Source organism: Passer domesticus, chromosome 20 (genome assembly GCF_036417665.1).
Source record: "Passer domesticus isolate bPasDom1 chromosome 20, bPasDom1.hap1, whole genome shotgun sequence".
Classification (NCBI taxonomy): domain Eukaryota; kingdom Metazoa; phylum Chordata; class Aves; order Passeriformes; family Passeridae; genus Passer; species Passer domesticus.
Window position 1 is genome coordinate 4,966,397 of NC_087493.1, and position 19,907 is coordinate 4,986,303.

Genomic DNA, 19,907 nt, shown 5'->3' on the forward strand with positions numbered 1-19,907 from the left:
CCTAAGTGTTATTAGATGTTCTTTGTTGAATACTTTCTTACAATGTGGAATTAAATTGGTTTTCCTAACGTGAAGCCTTTCACACTATAAAAATGGTGCACAGCATTTTGGCAAATGCCAGTTATTGAAAAATGCAGAAACAGGACATGAGTTATGTTTAATGAGTGATGATGCTGTGAATAATGAACTGACATAATTTTAAAAAAAGGCTTCATAGTACAGCAGTACAGTACTTCAAATAATTTCACAGATCAAAGCTTTGTATCTAATTTGGGAAGCTCCTGCATGGGTTCTGCAGGGTTGTGCTGCCCAGGTTTTAGCTGAGATGCTCACACTTCCATTTGCCTGCTGCTAACAGTGACTGTGTTTCTGCAGCCCCACCCTGTACGTAGGGAAATACTCCACCAGTTTGTACGCGTCGCCCTCCATGGTGCACGAGGGAGTCACTGTCGTGGTAAGGGGGAGCTGCTGGGGGGGAGGTGCCTTTCTGAAATGAGTGCTTTCCTGGGCTGGGAAGAAAGGTTAAAATAGAATTGTGCATAAAATTCTATTAAATTAAGATAGAAAATAAAACACTCAAGACTGTATATCTACAGAAATTTGAGGGTTTTGAGATTTTTATCAACAAATGCATAGCAAATTAAATGTTTTCTGAAACAATTAACAACCATAGAATACACGACCATACTTCCAGTGCTGCAAAGCAGTAACTGCAGCTCCCCAGGAACTGTGCCAGGCAGGCTCAGGCAGGAGCAGACCTGAGGTTACTGCTATTGTTGGTGCTTTGTGGTTCCTGTTAAAATTGCTGGTTTGCTCATGAAAGTAACTCCCCACAGGCAGGGAACTGCATCATAGTTCTGTTTTGCTCATTGTGGCTGCCAGGTAGGAAATACAGACCCTGCTTAACTGTAGGGGAAAACAAAAAAAGAGTAATCTCATCTCCCAGGCAACATGTCCCTGAAAAGGTCCAATGTCCAAGGCTGTGGAAGCAGCTGCTGAGGGCACAATGGCCGTGTTTACTCACCGTGAATTTGCTGCCAGTAATCTTTGCTTGCCCACCCGTTTTGACCTCCAGCTTTTAAATTTAGTTGCCCATTTCAGTATTCGAAGGTCACAGTAACAGCAATTGTAACAGTGGTCTCTCTGCAGCCCCGGGGCAGTGCCTTTCCCCTGCTGGAGGGTCCGAAGACAGAGGGAGTCACCATTGAGGACAGCGGCGAGTGCGTGATCACGCCCAGCACCGATGTCAAGTTTTCGGGCAGGCTGAAGGAAAAGCACAAGCTCAACTACTGGAATGACTGGCTGCTGATAGGTGTGGGAGGCCCTGCCTGGCCATAATTACTGAATTCTAGTTGGAGTGCCTAATTTATCCTCATTTGCATGTAAAATAATGTGTTACATATCCACCTGCCTTCTGTTTTTCCCAAGGCTCCTGCCCTATTTGATGATGAGGTGAAGTGCTCCACTATGTGGAAAGTTATTTATTCCTTATTTGCCCCCTCCTTCAGAGAGGGGTGTAGTAATTTATTATTTACTATAAATACTGTATTTGGGTCCATTTGGATTTTTTATTGTGCATGCTGTTACCTTAATTCTCATCATACGGATCAGACAGTCATGTTTTCTCCATTTTGTAAATGGATTAAAACACAGAGGCTGAAGATGATATTTATTAATTGTCAGCCTGTCCTGTGTGTCCCAAGTCCCTGAATTTTGAAATTGACTTTACATTTACAATTTTGCTTCAAAAATGAGGAACTGTCTGAGGTTCAGTTTTAAGTGATGACTGGTGATAATTGAGTGATGTATGTAACAGGAGCTCTGGGGCAGGGACAGTATGCAACTTTCAGCTTTTTAAAGTGCCATCTTTCTCTTCCCATGATCCCTTTCCTTGCTAATACCCTCTCTCCTGCATGTCAGGCAGTTCCCTGAAGCAGTTCATGCTCCTCTGCAGCTCTCAGTGACCTCTGTCTTCCATTTTCCCTCTCCTTTCTCTGTCCTGCTCCATACATGAGCATCATGTTTTGTGATGTTCTCACTCTTCAGCAAAGATATCAAGGATATCTTTCCTAAAAAAGGACAACTTTCTGTTTCAACAAATGTGTTTTATTTAAAGGGCACCATGAAACACCATTGTCTGCCCCGACAAAGATCCTGGAGAAATTCCCAAGCAACTTACCGAAGAGGCCTGAAAATGTGATTCCAGCTGACTCTGAGAAAGCCACAATTGAAGAGGTTTGTGAGGAGAATAATTCTCTTACTGCATGACAATATAAAGGAGTGGAAGTTGGGGAAGGATACAGAGGAAAATGCATGGAATTATTTCACATTTTTGTGTCAGATGTTCATGTACTTAGCACATAGAATCATTGGTATGAGGAAATGTCATTCCTTGTTTCAGAGTTAAGGCTTTCTGCTGCTTTTTTTTTTTCCCCCACATGCAAACTTTGACTTGGTAGGTTTAGAAATGACTAAAAATGATATAGCAGAAAGTCTGAATGCCTCATTCCCCACAGAGGTACTGAGCTAACAGAGCTTTCTTTGCCTCAGGTCATTGACATTGTTGAAGGTTCCTCAACAGAAGGGCCTCCAGCTGCTCCAAAGGACATTGAGGAGTCTCCTGCTCGGCCCATCCTGCGGCCAGAGGCTCCAGTGGACTCCATGCTGAAGGACATGGCCACAATCATCCTCAGCACTTTCCTGCTTGTGGGCTGGGTGGCTTTTATCATCACCTACCCAATGGTAATGCTGACCTGGCTTGATGTGCTTTTGAGTGTTGGGAGCATCAGGAATGTTGTAGAGCCCAGAAGTGATACAGGAGTTGTGACACACTCCAGGGATATTCCCCTCTTCACAAATGTGCCCTGGGGGGCAAAGGCCCCAGTTTGATTTAACAGGGATATGTGTCAGCTCTGGAGAGGTTTTCTTTTCCATCCACTAGTTGTGGTTTTTGTAGGTATTATTATTTGTAGGTATGATCTCAGCTCTATTGGCTTTGCTCCTCTCTTCCTCACCTGAACCACCTTCAGGTTTTCCAGGTTTTGAATCAAAGCCTTTATCCTTCTGTGGTTTAAAGACTCCTGGTCAACCTAGTAACAGCTTTTTTAACCAAGCCATGTGATTTCTCACCTTGGTAATGGAAGTCAAGAATGAAATACAAATTGTGAGTGAATGTTCCCCAGCCTGTGTGGTTGGCAGGGACAGGGCAGGAGAGTTTGGCTCCCACCTTTTCGAAGTAGCTCCCCAGTAGCTGTAGAGTTCCCTTGCATTACCTGACTGCCAAATCTTCACTGAGCTCCTTTCTCACAGAGTGTCCACCAGCAGCAGCAGAGGCAGCATCAGCTGGAAGAGAAGATCCAGCTCTTGCAGCAGCAGAAGCTGCCCTTTGGTGCTGCTGGTGAGCTCCCACCTGAGGCAGATTTCCTGGACGTGTCCTACGGCCGCACGGAGAGCTCAGCTGCCAGCACCCCAAACCTGTCCCCCCGAGCTTCAAACCACTCTGCCTATTCCAACATCTCCACGTCTGATGTTGGGAGCTGCCTCTCCACTGAGCAAGAAGAGGGAGGTAAAGTTGACTGAGTGTGGTTTATTGTGTTTTTATTGCCCCAGTCTGTGTGATGGTACAGTAGAATAGTTATTGATGATACTTCATAGCTCAGCAAGATGAAAAGAACCATTTTCCTCATTCAGACTGAGCCCTGCACCTCAGCAGGATTGTTCCTTTACAGTAACAGCCAGCTGCGGGCTTCTGCTGCCCAGGGCATTGTGTTCCTGTTACTTGCAGCCATTCCAGTGAGATACTCATTTAAACAAAAACACGTTTTATGATTAACTGGACTCAAGAAATTGGGATTAGGCAGCACAATCTTCTTGCCTGGTCTTCCTGTGCACTCATTGTCCCTTCAAAGGCTACTAAACCCACTTCCATTACTGTCAGCCACATTTCCTAAATGCAACATCAACTTTTAGAAAGATTTGGCTGCTGAGAACCACTCATTTCTCACAGCCATGAACCGTGAGGTGTGTGTAAATGTGTTTTGATTCTTGATGTTGGCTCATTGGGTCACCACAGGCTATTTGCCTACTCAGAGTAAGTACCAATGTGGACATAGTCATTTCTTTTGATCATATGTGTGTTAAATTGAAACATTAATTAAAAGACTTTTACAGACTGGCCCCAAAGTCCATGCAGTTGTAAAAGGCTGTCTTGCCCCATCTTAAACCAGTGCTTGTTTTTCTTTTCTTGTTCAGATGAAGAAGCAAACCGAGTGATTGTTGGCAAGATTTCATTTAACCCTAAAGATGTATTGGGACATGGTGCTGAAGGGACAATTGTCTACAGGTAAAAAAGAATGTGTGCATTGAACAGACCAATATTGTGTTTGTATTAGGTCCTTTCAATTTGTTTTTTTATAAAAGCCCTCACATCTACTATGAACAGAAATGAAACTTTTTGCATGTGTCTGGAATATTTTCATGCATTTTCTTCACCAGCAAAAACTTCTTTACTTCCCTAAGAAGTGTTTACTGGCCAAATGTACCTGATTCCAGCACAGGAAATGCTTTCATTGGCCTCTACAGTGGCTTCTGCTGTCATGTTTTCTGTGCGTGCTCTGGCTCCAGAGTGTGAAGGGCTGTTGTGCCTTCCCTCCCTGGCTGCAGGGGCTCCTTTGATAACCGTGACGTGGCAGTGAAGAGGATTCTCCCCGAGTGCTTCAGCTTCGCAGACCGGGAGGTGCAGCTGCTGCGCGAGTCCGACGAGCACCCGAACGTGATCCGCTACTTCTGCACGGAGCGCGACCGGCAGTTCCAGTACATCGCCATCGAGCTGTGCGCCGCCACCCTGCAGGAGGTGACCCCGCCTGGAGCACCCTCTCCCTGCCAGCCCTTCTCTTCCCTTCAGCTTAACCTGCTGAAGTGCCTGGCACTGGGGATGCTCCATTTCCTGTCACCTCTGTGGCAGTTCCATGTTCCTAGAACAGGGCTGTTTTCAGACCTGTAGAAAGAGATCCCTAACCCTGGACTGATTTATGGACAGAAGGTGTTGTTCTTTGATTTTTAACTTCTTGTGAAGGACTCCCTTCTAGTCATCCTCCCCCTCCTACCATGGAGACTTTGAAGGCTGTTCTTCTTTCTGGAGCACAGTGCCATACAGAATTCTAGCTCTGAATGAGACTTTAGAGATCATCACCTTCAGCCAAAAAAAAGCTCTTTGCTGTGTGTTACCAGCTAGCACAATTTATCCAGTCATGTCTCTTTTGGTGGGTGAAGTGCATGGATTTATTATTTATGCAGCTTCTAAGCAGTGCTGTGGCTGACTGTCCTGGTTCTCTGTTGCAGTATGTTGAGCAGAAGGCCTTCAGCCACCATGGCTTACAACCCATCATTCTCCTGCAGCAGACAACATCTGGGCTGGCTTACCTGCACTCCCTGAATATTGGTAAGAATGCCTCTCCTTTCAGGACTGGATGGAGAGCTACATTTTCTTAGTGTAAAATAAAGAGCTACTGGTCTGGTACTGTTCATCTGGCCTATTGGAAGGTGACCCTCCTTATGGCAGGGGAGTTGGAATGAGATGATCTTTGAGGTCCCTTTAGACCCAAACCATTCTGTGGTTCTGTGATTTGACACTGGCCTTGTCTCTGCAACATTCTGCAGCCCTAGAGTACTAAGGCAAGTCCTTATTGTTGGTGCAGGGTGCTGAGTTTTTAGATAGAAGTCGTATAAAACAAGGTGGAATAAAAAAAAAAAAAAAGAAATTACTGATGAAAATAATTTGAAGTTATGACTTTGGTTTCATGAATGGTGGTTCAGCCTTGTGAAAGGTCCACTTAAACAAAAGATTGTTGGGACTGCCTGAGTGGGTAAATGGGTGTTTGTCACAGTCCACAGGGACCTGAAGCCTCACAACATCCTCATCTCGATGCCCAACGCTCACGGGAAGGTCAAGGCCATGATTTCAGACTTTGGGCTGTGCAAGAAGCTGGCAGTGGGCAGGCACAGCTTCAGCCGCCGCTCGGGCGTGCCGGGCACCGAAGGCTGGATTGCCCCAGAGATGCTGAGTGAAGACTGCAAAGAGAACCCTGTAAGTCCTCACCCTCCCAGGCTGCCCAGGACCAGGCACACCCTGAGATAGGCAGCACCTGGTGCCTGGGCCTCCAGGCTGCCTCAAGCTCAAATCTGTGAGTTGGAAATTTCCTTCTGCTCTCAGATGCAAAATAACCACCCTGTGAGAATCTGAGCTTTCAGGGGGGAAATATGCCAGTGCTAGTGAAGGCTGTTTCTTTGCAGACGTACACTGTGGACATCTTTTCAGCTGGCTGTGTCTTCTATTACGTGGTGTCTGAAGGTGGCCATCCCTTTGGCAAGTCCCTGCAGCGGCAAGCCAACATCCTGCTGGGAGCATACAGCCTGGAGGCTCTGGAGGCAGGGAGGCACGGTAAGGACTGCACTGCAGGGACCAGGGAGGGCCAGGCTGCTGAGCACCAGCACCAGTGACAGAACCAAGGCCCACAGTTACTCCCAGCCTGGCAGAGATGAAACCTGTACTCCTCAGGTCCTCCTGAAGTAAAGGGCCTAAAGTTCTTGGAGTTAGTGCCCCAGGGCATATACATAGTGGAAATTCCAAAGTGTGGAATACACACTTTGGAACCCTGCAATCTTGATTGTGACATTATTTCCTGTATTTAAAGGAAGAGAGAGCTGAACTTTGATATTCTTAGTCTTTGATAGTCTTTCTGTTGATTGCCCAGCACATCTGTGAGGGCAGCACTTGAACTAGCAGGACAGGAGGAAGTAGGGACCATAATGAATTTCCGAAGTACAAAATATTATAAAATCACAAAATTTTACATTTTACTACAGCCTAAGAACATAGAGAAAATAAAAGAAGTAAATTTGCTTGCACACTCTTCCTTGCAGAAGACATTGTTGCTCGTGATTTAATAGAGCAGATGATAAACATGGACCCTCAGAAACGGCCGTCTGCCAGCTGTGTGCTCAAACACCCCTTCTTTTGGAGTCTAGAAAAACAGCTCCAGTTCTTTCAGGTTTGTGATGACCTTTTCTCTCCTCTCAGTTCTCAGGGCTTTTTCAGGTCTTGAATTCAGTCTCTCTTTTGTGCCTGAGGTCACAGAGCCCACAGCCTTACTGAGAGGAGTGAGGCAGGCCAGTTGTAAAACCTGGCTTAGTCTTACAGCAGATCCTTCAGAGGGGGCCAGAGCTGATGTTACCAAGGTCAGCTGGTGGGAGGAAGGTCTCCTCTAGCAGCTGCAGTACCCACAGAGAACGTGGCCAGCAGGAGTGAACAAGCACTGAATCCTGATGTGGCGTGGGAAGTGGCTGAGGGCTTGAGATCCTTTCCAGCCTCATCTTCTCTTCTGTGCTAAAAAGGCTTTGGAAGAGGGTGAAACAATTAATCTCAGATACTTCTGTATCTTATTCCCAAGCACTGTCATGGAGTGAAGTGGAATTCTAACTTTACTACCAGGACAAGCTGTAATGGGCCAGAAGCAGCAATTTGAAAATACTGGGAAAAAATTGGAAATAGAACTAGAAATAATCTGAATGTCTCTTCCAGGATGTTAGTGACCGGATAGAGAAAGAATCTTTGGACGGTCCAATAGTCAAGCAGTTAGAAAGAGGTGGAAGAGAAGTGGTGAAAATGGACTGGAGAGAGCACATCACTGTTCCTCTTCAGACAGGTAATGGACAGAATTTTGTCAGAGGGGGAATTACCTGCTGTTCCAGTTTGCTGGGACAGGAAGGGAAGGCTAACACTGTCTCAGTTTTGGCACATCACTGTTACTTGTCAGTAAAGTGTTTCTTCAAATGGAAGTACGTGTTTATGTAGTGAAACACACCTACAAGGATCTGTGGCTGCAGACATACACCCCAGCACCTAAAACTGCATCACAATACACACAAAAAATGTGTTTCTCTTGCAGATCTTCGAAAATTCAGATCCTATAAAGGTGGCTCTGTCCGGGACCTTCTGAGGGCGATGAGAAATAAGGTAAAGGAGTCTCTTCCTCTCGTGCACTCTGGGTTCCTGCCTCTGGCTGCTGTTGTTGCCAGCCTGTACCAGACCCTGATTTAGGTACTGAGCTCCTTTACAAGAGCCCACTAGGAGGTTACTGTGTCCAGGAACACCAACAGCTCTGTTTACAAAGGCTTTTGAACAAACCCTCTGACTGAGCTTTTCCCTCTTCTGTCTTCCTCCACAGAAGCACCATTACAGGGAACTGCCTCCCGAAGTGCAGGAGACCCTGGGCTCCATCCCAGATGATTTTGTGTGTTACTTCACAGCTCGTTTCCCTCGCCTGCTCCTGCACACCTACCACGCTATGCACATCTGCTGCCAGGAAAGACTCTTCCAGCATTACTATGCTGAGGACTCTGCAGAGCTGAGCCTTACAGGAGACACGGTTTGAGAGGAGAGGGATGGAGCTTTCTTCTCTGGGACCAACATTCCAAGCACAGGCCTACCCTTAGCAGGGAAAAGTGGGATCAAAGAGCTGAATTCTCTCTCTCTGAAGAAACCAAGCTTCCAAAAGTGCCTTGTCCCTGTGGCTGTGCTGGATCAGGAGATGGTGGAGCTCAGGGCACAAGTGGTAAGGCGCCGAACCCTGGGGATGGAGTTACTGACTCCAAGGCAGTTTTCAAGACTGTGGAACTGAAGAGCAAAAGCTGGATAGAACCATCACCCAATATCCCTGTACTGTACGTGATTTTGTAACGGATGTGTTTTACTACAAAAAAAAAAATCAAATTTAGTGATTGAAATGATATAACTACCGGGACTGGGATGTGCAAAAGGAGCCCTTTGGTTGTAGCAAATTATCTGAACCTGCCATTGCACTGCTGCCACATTAGGCACACCACAGTGATTGTAAAGGGAATCATTCATGATTATCCTAAAAATGGTATGAAAGTACCATTTCTGTTTAACCAGTACTACTTTGGAAAGTTAGGCTCTTATACTTGAGCAGAAACAGTTTTAAAAAATACTGACTTGAAACATCAATTCAAGGTTTTCCTACTCTGAAAATAAGCCTTGTTGTTTAATATGAAGCAGTATTTGCAGAACAGGTTGAACAATCCTTGACTTAACTCACAGTATGAGAGCAGATCTGCTCAAGTACCAATGGCAGCTGGGAGCTGCCTGTGACTCATCAACTGCAAATGTCCCTCAAGGGCTGAGAAAGGGCCACAGCCACAGAGCCAGGGGTGAGATGAGTCCTGGGAAAAGCAGGCACCAAGAGCTGTTCAGAGCAGTGAAATCAGGGCAGTGTTGAAGGGGTGCGACAGAGCTGTAGAGCCCCATTTCCTGTGTGTGTGGGCTGGTAATTCCATCCAGGGAGCCTGTGTGCTTAAAGGTGCAGTATTTCTTTACACTGGCCCTGAAGGTGTGACAAAGTGTCACGTGTGCTAGGATGAGGAAATGCTGAATTCTAATGTAACTGGGGTGTTCTTTTACAATATATTTATTTAATGTATTTATATTTATTTAATTTTTACTACACAGTGGTATCAAATCCACGTGGTACAAGTATGAAGCATGCCAAATCAGTCTTAATCAGTTTTGTGTTTATATTTAATCATCAGATAACAACTGGAAGAGGAAAGTGATACTGCATCTTTCAATGGAATTAATTATAGGAGAAATTAGGAAGTGAGAATTTGTATGACTGTGCCATTGTGTCTTAAATAAATTATTGCTAGTAATACCCCATGTATGATGGGGTATTAAAGCTATTTTTCTGGAGATACTTTACAGGATGTTTTTTTTCCTACTTTTACAATGTGTGAGAGCAATTTACCTAAGATGCCAAACTGTGCAGGTTACATGTTCTAAAGCTTGAAAAAATAACGGTAATTTTACCTAAAAAGATTCAAAGCCTATTTCATATTTTTGTATTTCTCATGTAAAGGTCTTTTATAAATCTACTAAATAAAGACTCAGATTAAAGCCCCACAGCTTTCAGTGCCATTGTGTGCCCAGGGAGCCCAGCAGGCCTGGTCCTGCCTCCCTCGGGAAGGGACACGTGCCCAGTTTTGGGCCTGCTCAAACCATTTCCTGCCCATTTTTGGGCCTGCTCAAACCATTTCCTGCCCGTTTTTGGGCCTGCTCAAACCATTTCCTGCCCGTTTTTGGGCCTGCTCAAATAATTTCCTGCCTGCTGATGCAGCAGAGGATGCAGGAGTTGTTCAGGTGGGGGAGCCTCCCTGAAGGCCCAAGAGCCCCGCTGGCTCCCCTGACAGGCCCCAGGCAGCAGCCCCCTCCAGCCTGGCGGCTGGGGCAGGTGCTCAGGTGAGATAAAACGGCAGGACTGTGCTGCTGTGCGATAAACACCATAAATAAATGGTTTTGGGGAAAGTGAGCTCTGACTGCTCACGTGCTTTATAGGAAACAGAAAGGCAGCAGGACAGTTCTGCTGCAGCCCAGCCTGCCTTGGGCACCGAGGGCTGGGCCAGGAGCCTCCCGCCAGCTTCTCCTCTACTTGGTGAGGGGGCCTGGAGTGAACAGGTAGGTGCAGAGGGCAGTGAGATGGAGCTGAACGTTTAAAATACAAAACAAGGAGTAAATATATGCCACACCCATCCTGACACCTGTTTTTGGTGGGGCTAAAGCTATGGATTCCTATCAGCAGCACCACCCAGCAGCAGCACTGCTGTGAAGGGGCGGAGACTTGATAGCTCACCAAGAATGCCTCTCTAAAGCAGTTTCCCTTTTTTATTTCCGGAATAATTTTCAAGAGAGCGGCGGGAGCTGCAGAACACGCACAGCCTGCTGCCCGTGCCGGGCCTGGCACCACAGGTGTGGGAGCACCTTCCCTCCTATGGAAACCTCTCCCTGCGGGCAGACGGCGCTGGGGACACCGCGGGCTCTGCCAGGTAAGCCCTCCTGCGCTGCGGGCTCTTCTCAGCCGCCGCCTTACTCTACTGGGACCGGGTTTAACGAAAAGTGAGGCTGTCCCTCCGCTGCCCCGGCCACCCCACCGGGCTGGAGCTGCTCGGCAGCACCCCACGGAGTGTGAGCAGCTCGGGGAGGTGGGAGCGGGGCGCAGACGGCCCTGCCCGCACCCCGCAGCTGCACCCCGTCCCTGCCCGGGGTGCCCAGACCCCCTGGAGCAAACCCCGAACCTGCTCACTTCTAAACCCCCAGAACCAGCCGGGATCCGGGAGCCGCGGGCCCCTCCAGCCGTGCCGCCCAGCCCCCTCTGCCCAGCTCCGTTCCAGTTTCGATTCCCCGCTCTTTGTTTGGCAGCGCTTCCCTACGTCAGCTGTCAGGGCTGGGACAGGACAAGGGCGGGATGGGATTCCACAGTACAAGCCCAGCCCTGGGCCGTGGCCAAAGGCACTGAAAGATCGATATTTCAGGGACATTTTTAGCCCCCTTTCTCGGGGAAGGCTGCAGCAAGCGTCAGTGGAAATCCCTCTCCCACCATTTTCATAACCAGCCTGCTTACACTTGCTCTGAGGGATGCCTGACACCTACAGCACATCAGGGCAGCCCCGTAAGAGGCTCCCCCCTCAGAGCCCCCTGCTCACACCAAAGCTCCAGCCATGCTGTGCCTCAGCCAAGGCTGCCCCGGGGCTGACCAGACACAGAAAGGGTTCATGTGCACTTGTTGGCTTTCCCCAGCACACCCTGTTCTCCCGGAGCAGCATCTCCCCAAACCACCCCTTGCCAAGCCTCGGTGCTGGGGAGTGAACTCTTCTCCTGTGCCCAGTCTCCACCATTACCCTGCAGATATTGTGGAGAGCTCGCCCAGCTGCTCTGGGGCTGCTCCTTTGACACTGGCTGAGAGCACTGCTCGCACCAGGAGCTGCAGGGGTGGAGCTGCCTGAACCAGAGCTGAGTCTCCCCAGCACAGCGAGGGAAGGAACACCAGCACAGCACAGTGCACCTTTCACTGTGACCCCGGTGCCAGGGCTGTGGATGGTTGCTGCTGACTGTGAATGTCACACTGAGCAGCTGCATTTAACCTGTGATAAATGGCTATGATTCATGCTAAATTGTAACTATATCAATATTTTAGAAAATAATTACTATAAAATAAAAAAGGAAAAGTATATGTGATTAGTATTACAAAGCAGATGGGTCCCTTTGCAGATGTTACATGTGAAAAACAGGATATAGGCTGTAGTACTGAGATAAGCAAGATCCCAAAGCACAATCAGCCTTGGGATGAGCAAAGTAGGGATATGGAATCTAAAGTAGTGGTTTTATGTATGAAATAATAAGGCTTATTTGGAACACAATACACACATAACACAAAGTTTAATGTGCACGTGCAACCTGTTAGATGGTGCAGAGGGCAGTGAGGAAGACAGTGAGCCTTCCTCTGCAAAGACCACCAAAGAGCCAGGAGCCCCCCTAGCAACAACTGGAGCACGTGCTGTGCAGAACAGTGACAGATTTCAAGAATCGAAAACAGGAGGAGATTAACAGGAGAATATTGATGAATATGTATTAGCATACAGTATGTAAGCTGGGTTTGGATTCCTTTGTTTTGTATGTGAGGCAGGGTGAGAAACCCTCCCTGTACACCGGTTGGTTTTGCTTTTGCTTTTTACAAACCTTAACCATACTTAATATATCACTGCCAAATATTTGTATATGCTTGCTTATATTTAATATACTTGATTGTATTAATTTATAAAAAATTGTTGCTAAATTAAAATTGCTGCTAAATTAAATTTTGCTGTTTATTCAATTAGACATATAGACCTTCATTCATAACAAACCCATTCCTCCTGCAGTACTGAACAAGCTGTCTGTGCTGCCACCCATCTCTGAACCCCTGGAATGGAGGCTGGGCAAGGAAGGATGTCATGACTCAGGGGAGGACACCCCACTGAACAGAAAACCTTCTGCTGGGTAGGGCAGTGAGTCAAACTGCTTCTTGGAAATTTTGGTAAGCACCAGAACAGATATGGGAAAAGAGAAGGAGCAAGGGAGAGTGTACCTACCAAAAAAGAGGGGGGGGAAAGCAAGTGTGAAGGAACAAAAGGCAGGGAAAGTAAGAAAAAGCAATCAAAAGTAAGGGATAGAACCTGGAGGACACAGTGGGGAGGAGCCTCCTTTTCTCCAGTATGTAACAGAAGGAACTCTTGGGCTCAGCTGTCAGCACAAACCTCTACAGCAACCCCCTACTTCTTTCACATCCACGTGTGTGTCAGGCAGGAGCAGCTGCCTTCACACAGGCACACAGAAGCAGCACAGCTGGAAAGAACAGGCTTTTAGAGGTACAGAAATGACCTTGGACCAAAAAGGTGGGGAGGAATTTGAGAAAACAGAACACCAAAGTCAGCTTGAACTATGTCAGGAACGTGAACTGTAAATCTGAAGACTTACTTACTTTTTCCCCCCTCTAGGGTTTTGTTCATTAACAGCAGGACTTCCTTCACCAAAGACAATGGGTATGTATTGCTTTCAGAAAATTTCTACTTTGTATGTAGCAATTTGCATTTTAGTATCTGCGTTTGAAGTATTTCTCTCTAGTGGGGAACTAATCTGTATTCCTATCATCTTAGGGTTTGTATTGATGCTATCCTCATTTAGGAAAAAATAATCAGACTCAAGTGGGTAAATGATCTACCCAAACCTGTCCAGTTTAGGGAGTCCTGCCCTGTCAATTCCCATAAACCTTATCATTCCCTGCAAAAAGCATTTTGGGTTATTTCCTTGGCTCCCTTTGAGGATTATTTCCAAGTCTCCTTCCTAGTTTCCTGCTTTGCTGATTTATTAGTCTTGCACCATTTAGAACTGCCTCTGATTAAGGTTATGGATACTCTTTGTCAACAGAAGTGACATATTTAAGAAGTTAAGACCTGCTGTCTCATTGTGACTGGTAGAAAGAAAATAACATTCAGTGTGGCCAAACATTAGTTTGTATTAGTAATACATGATTTTAACTTCTAGATTACAAAACATTACCTGTGAGTGAATGGGTTGAGAACCATGTCAAATGCTGGCTGGAATCTACTGGAATCAAGAAGGAGTATGTAGATAAACTATATGCAGAAGAAGTGACAGGTCCAGCCTTAATGGAACTGGATGAGTCTTTCCTCAAAGACATAGGAATGAAGAAAGGCCAAATCCAGATCTTAATCCACAAGAGAAATGAACTTCTGCGGCTCCAGGACAATGCACAGCGAGCTGAGGACTCCAGCAGCAAAACAGGCGACAGAAAAGATGCACAACCAGGCCCAGCCAGAGGCAGCACTGCCCCTGCTCAGGGCACGGCCACTGGAGGCAGCTCTGCTGCTGTGAGTACAGCCAGCAGCGAGAGCACAGCTCCTACTTCTGGCAAGAAGCAAAAAAGGAGCAAAAAATCCCAGCTTCAAAGTGCTGATGAAGTTTTAGAGCTCAGAAACTGTCGGCCATTTAGAAGTCAGGATACTGATTTCAAATATGTGAAAGACACAGTTCTTGCTCCAGAATCAGGAGTCAGTGATTTAATCATTCCTTGCCATGAATACAAATCTTGTGACACTGCTGCAGAACTGAACAAACATCAACTGCAATCAAAATTTGCCTCTGAAGTGATACGATTTGCTTCGGCCTGCATGAACATCCGAACAAATGGCACCATCCATTTTGGTGTCATGGACAGTGTTGAGGACAAGGGCTGGAAACACGGACAGGTCGTTGGCATAAAGGTCAAAAACCGAGAAGACTTTGTGGATGCACTGGATTATATAGACAAGTGCTTTTGCAATGATTTACAAGAAATTGCAAGGAAATGTATTCACCCACCTGTGTTTGTTGAAGTGATTTCAAAAGACTCTCAGGAACAAAGATTTGTAGTGGAGGTTGACATTGAACCAACATTCAGCTTGGTAAAGAACAACTGTTTTGAAGTTTATTTGCCAAAATACAATGAAAGCAGTCAGAAGGTGATCCTGACCAAAGAACCAGCTCTCTACCAGAGACTGGGAGCAAAGTCTGAACCTGTGCAGCGCAACAAACTCACTGCTTTCATTCAAGCCATGCCAGACAGGGATGCTCAAAGAGAAAGAGCTGAGCTCTCCAGCACACAAGTACCTACAGAAATACCTCAAGATTTAGGAAGAAAGTTATCAATTCTATTAAATGATGGCAAAAGCTACATGGATGATTCCCTGCGGTACATCCTTGTCACAAACAGATGTGAACAGGATAATCTGAAGTACATCAACTTTTTAATGCACTTGAACATTTTCTGTGTCTTTGACTTTGATGAACATTCTAATGTGTCAGGGCTGTTCAGTAAATACAAAGAGCATCATGAAACAAGTTCTTATTTTTTACAGGATTTTTTCAAAGAAATTAAGACTGATAATTCTCCCTCTCAGAAACTCTTTGATCAGACCAGCTGGATATTCTGCAATGGGCGCAGTGACTTTCTTGGGGATGAAAAGCCTTGTGATGAAAATACATGGATTAGAACAAAAAAAAAATACCTGAAGAAAGTAATTACTTGCATCTGTGAGGAAATTCTGCCGGAGCGCTCTTTCATTGTGCTTTTTCTTTTGCTGTCACCAGTGCAGAAACCACTTGTGGACACTTTTCAGGAATTCTATACAGAGATGAATGGCATGGAGTACATCATCTGCATTGCAGAGTCCAGAGAAAATTACAGAAAGTGGGCTAACCTAGCTCAGGAATCCTGCAGCATTGAGACCCTGGAACAATGCAGTATTGTGGGTATGAAGCTCAGTCACGTAGATGCCACCATCCAGTCAATGCTGCCTTCTACAGCCCAGCCCAGACACCTGCCAGCTTCCACTGGAGGCGTGTGTACGCTTCCCTTGCGGGAAGAAGAGAAGCTGTATTCCCTGGAAATCCTTTGTGCTGACCAATGTGATGATATCAAATTAAATCTTTGGACTGATAAACAAAAACAAGAAATAGAACAGAATTTTTACCGCGGGAGAAAAATCATGTGGGAAAACTTGTGGCTTGCTGATAATAAACTCTGTGGGGATATCATTGAGCGCGAAGCATGCGCGGAGGCAAGCAAACTCTTGGATGGCATTTTACGAGGAAGTGGACACAATTATTCTGTGGCTAAACTAAAGATATTTCACCATCCTGGGAGTGGTGGAAGCACAATAGCACGGCAAGTTCTGTGGAAAAGCAGAAAGCGTTTTAGATGTGCTGTTATCAAGACCTCGTATTCACCCTCAACTGTCTGTAATCATGTGCTCGCCCTTAGAGATTATGAAGAAAAGGAAATCCCTCACTGTTTTCCTGTGCTGCTCCTGATCGAAGATTACGATGATGAGTACTTTGAAGAACTACAGATTGAGTTAATGGAGGCTGTAGCAACCAGGAAAATGAAAACCGCCAGGCCTTACTTCATCCTCATATGCTGCAGACGATGCAATGACCCTGAAAGGCTTTGCAAAGCTTCGCCACTGGACACAGTTGCTGTCACTCACAAACTGACAGACTCAGAGAAAAATCTGTTTAACACCAAACTTGTAAAACTGCAGCAGAAATATGCCGAGCCAGAATTCATACTTACGTTTGTGCTGATGTGTGAGGAGTTCAACAAAACATACGTGTCAGACATGGTAGAGCACATACTGCAGGGCATCGACCCTGCCTCCCGTGACACCTGCCTGATGCGTTACATTGCCCTGCTCAACTGCTATGTACCAAATTCCTACATCTCACTGTCACACTGCGAGGCTTTTCTGGGGCTGGGTGCATATACAGAGAGTAAAGCAAGAGCATACGATTTCAAACATCACTTGAGTGAACAAGTAAGAATGATTTTTATTGAGCTAAGGGAAAGCACCACTTACATTTCATCTATTCGGATAATACACTGCCTGGTTGCAAAAGAAATTCTGCATCAACTTTCAGGGAATCAATCACTAAGTCAACTTGCAACAACTCTTCTTCAGGAAAAGATACTCTTTGAAAACAGATTTGGACGAGAAGAATTCATAAAGTTTATCAGACATCTGTTTATTCGACGCGATAAAAGAAGCAGGGGTGACAACACTGATACTCTCTTCTCCCCATTCATTGAACATGTCTGTGAAGCTGAAGACTGTGAAAAAGCCATTGGGGTTTTAAAAGCTGCATATGAACTCCTTGGAAAAGATCCTTTTTTTGCCCAGCAGCTTGCCAGACTAAATTACAGCAATGAAAAATTTGAAGATGCTGAATACTGGGCAAGGGTTGCAAAATCCCATTTGCCAACTGATTCTTTCATTTTGGATACAGAAGGTCAAGTCTACAGGAGATGGTTCAGTTTCACTGTGGATAAAATGACAGAGGAGGATACTCCTGAAAGGATCATCGAGAAGATATTGCTTGCTCTTAAAGCTATGAAATGCTTTAGGGCTGCACAACAGGCAGCAAAGGAAGAACGTGAAAGTATGAACAACGCTGGCTATTTTGGAGAAGTAGAAGTAGGCTGTCGCCTTCTTCGATTTTTGTCCACGCTGCCTGTATTCCACAGAAGTCCAGAGGGGGAACACACTGAGCTTGTGAAATATCTCACCACAGATTACATTCCAGAAGACATAAAAAGAACATGGGGAAGGCTTCATTCCCGCTTGAAAGGCTTGCGCCAAAACCTGTACAATGCTCTGGAATGGATTTCAGAGGAACTAAGTTATTTCCAAACAGATAAAAACCAAGAGAAGGATGATGAAAATGATGATAAGGAAGAACAAATTTATAATCCCAGAAAATGGCTGAGAAAGCAGTCAGCTGTATATGCTAAATTCTTCATCTCACCATCACTTATAGATGACAGCAACAATGGTCCTGACACTCAGCTCATGAGACGCCTGAGTATTTATGGGAGTGGTGGAGGAAATGTCACCAATATCCTGTCATTCTTAACAGATAAGAAAGAGAACAGGTCAGCTGAAAAGCTAGAAAAGATCCTTAGTTTCTATCCAGAAAACCCAACGAGGAACAGGTTGGAGGACAATGATTTGATCAATTTTATTTTGTGCCACATCACATTAGCCTGCTTAGCACCAGGATCGGCCAAACTCCTTCCACTGCCAACTCTTCGTGAGCTCAGTCTAAGGTTCTTCAAAGGAAAAAGACAATTTCCAGCAAGTGCCTATTTTTTGCTCACCTTGCTGTACTGGCCAGATGAGGCATTAGACAAAGAGCCTAATCCTGATAAAGATGAAATTTTAACTTCAGCCCTTCAAACCCTGAAACGCTTGTATGACATCAAAATGAAAGATGTTCCTACCAGAAAGAAAAGAATCTACACCCATTTTTTTCTGGGAAAGGGTTATGGCTTAAGTAAGATAGTGCACAAAAATAAAATTGACAAATTGATGGTGGGGTCCTTAGATGAGAGGAGAATGAAGTGGCTGCATGGAACTGTATGGAATATTTCCAAAATTCGTGACAATCTCAAGAGAGTTTCTGGCTGGACCAAGGACAGAAATTTATTTATACAAGGTCATGTGAAAGAACTCCGTATCTTGCCACTCCATCATGAATCAGTGCCTGGTGGAAATGAAAATGTGACCTTTTATTTAGGCTTTTCATTTAATGGTCTTGTTGCTTTCAATATTGAGGTTGAAAATGATCCAGCCATCAAAAGAACCTAAGGTATGCAGTACAGTACTGTCTGCACTGTGCTCTTAGAGGGTACAGCACTGCAAGGGTCCAGTCTCACATTTAAAACTAAAAGTGGACTGTTCGTGGGTAACTACCAGGGCAACATCAGAATTAACAACTATAATAGTGACCAAATAACTAAAAAAAATTGAAACCATGCATAGAGTGAACTTTGAGCCAAGGCTTTGATGATTTTTGAGTTACAGAAAGCAAGATTTCAAACCAAAGACAGCAATTGATCCCTTCTTATTCCACAGATTAGGATTGTAAATTAATTTCTGCATAGTCTTGGTCAGTAAAAGAATTTGTCCAGTGTAAATACATGTTTCTTCCTGAATCAGCAACAGAAAAATGAACTCAGACCACATACACTGCTGGCATGTGCCATGCATGACATAACTACTGACTGCAAAGCCAGTGTCAGTATGGAAGCAATTTTAAAGCTGACTTCAATCAAACTGATGAAAAGAACCAGTCTCAAATTCTTCATAATGCTACATTGCTTTCTGTGTACATATAACCTTACTAGACATATCTGTATCTGGGGTGGGGTGGAGAGGTATGTGAGCAGAGTCATGGGTGACATAAAAGATTAGTTGTAAGCACTGTTATGTGTTCATAGTCCAAACAATTCCTGCACTTGGTGAAATTATTTTGTATTATCAGCCAAGGAATGCCACAGAATACAGACCTGAGATTTGTCCAAAGCATACATCCATGATTTGAAAAATGCAGAGGTTTTCAGTGCTGTGTTTACAACTGTGAGAGCACATTCAGCTTCTAATAACAAAAAAGTGTGTTGCTGGAGTTTCAGAGTTTGATATAACATATTGTGACTAAAATTGCCAAAAACCCTTGTCATAAAATTTGTTTTAATTGAATAAATATCTTTTATGAAGGACTACCCTTTCTGTGTGAGCTTTATTACCCTACCTGAGGATGTATTTCCAACAGTAGCTAGGTACAAATTGCTTTTCCAACTGCAGCAAAGATCTGGGCACAGCCAAAAACTGTAGAATGAACTGCAAGCCATGGTGAATTCAGAAGGAAGAAGATGGAAGATGGTCTAATCCAAGCCTTCACATTCTGGCCTCAGGTAGAAGAAACAACTGCCAGAAGGAAGAAAGCTGAAGGGCCAGAGAAATCCCCTCTGCTCCCCATCCCTGATGCAGGGGACAGGAGTACATTCTAGGAGGTACCTGGGCAAAGGCAGCTTCCCCAGGTCTAGCCTGGGGCATTAGGATGGCTTCAACCTAGAGCAGAAAGAGGATATGTGAACTTACTGAAAAGCACAGGCGTGAAAAGC

General features: G+C 45.2%; 2 protein-coding genes across 4 annotated transcripts in view; both read left to right on the forward strand.

Annotated features, from left to right (window-relative positions):
• ERN1 (endoplasmic reticulum to nucleus signaling 1) overlaps positions 1-9,978 on the forward strand; it is a 31,692-nt gene extending 21,714 nt beyond the window's left edge. For both annotated transcript variants that reach the window (XM_064395274.1, XM_064395275.1), the window contains 14 exons: positions 376-454; positions 1,150-1,312; positions 2,117-2,235; positions 2,551-2,742; positions 3,310-3,565; positions 4,252-4,342; positions 4,663-4,852; positions 5,341-5,440; positions 5,886-6,085; positions 6,292-6,439; positions 6,922-7,049; positions 7,580-7,703; positions 7,947-8,014; positions 8,226-9,978. In XM_064395274.1, the coding sequence (XP_064251344.1) occupies positions 376-454; positions 1,150-1,312; positions 2,117-2,235; positions 2,551-2,742; positions 3,310-3,565; positions 4,252-4,342; positions 4,663-4,852; positions 5,341-5,440; positions 5,886-6,085; positions 6,292-6,439; positions 6,922-7,049; positions 7,580-7,703; positions 7,947-8,014; positions 8,226-8,432 (2,065 nt within the window). In that variant the 3' untranslated portion in view covers positions 8,433-9,978. The remainder of the gene's footprint in view (positions 1-375; positions 455-1,149; positions 1,313-2,116; positions 2,236-2,550; positions 2,743-3,309; positions 3,566-4,251; positions 4,343-4,662; positions 4,853-5,340; positions 5,441-5,885; positions 6,086-6,291; positions 6,440-6,921; positions 7,050-7,579; positions 7,704-7,946; positions 8,015-8,225) is intronic.
• A 540-nt stretch (positions 9,979-10,518) lies between these two features.
• LOC135284037 (sterile alpha motif domain-containing protein 9-like) lies at positions 10,519-19,502 on the forward strand. Of its 2 annotated transcripts, none has more exons than XM_064395272.1 (4): positions 10,519-10,896; positions 12,769-12,923; positions 13,384-13,428; positions 13,931-19,502. In XM_064395272.1, exons 3-4 carry the CDS (start codon positions 13,425-13,427, stop codon positions 18,589-18,591), a joined length of 4,665 nt encoding a protein of 1,554 aa, XP_064251342.1. In that variant the 5' UTR covers positions 10,519-10,896; positions 12,769-12,923; positions 13,384-13,424; the 3' UTR covers positions 18,592-19,502. The 2 variants fall into 2 exon arrangements, with proteins under 2 accessions (XP_064251342.1, XP_064251343.1); XM_064395273.1 differs by lacking the exon at positions 10,519-10,896 and adding an exon at positions 11,840-12,488.
• The last annotated feature ends 405 nt before the right edge of the window (positions 19,503-19,907 follow it).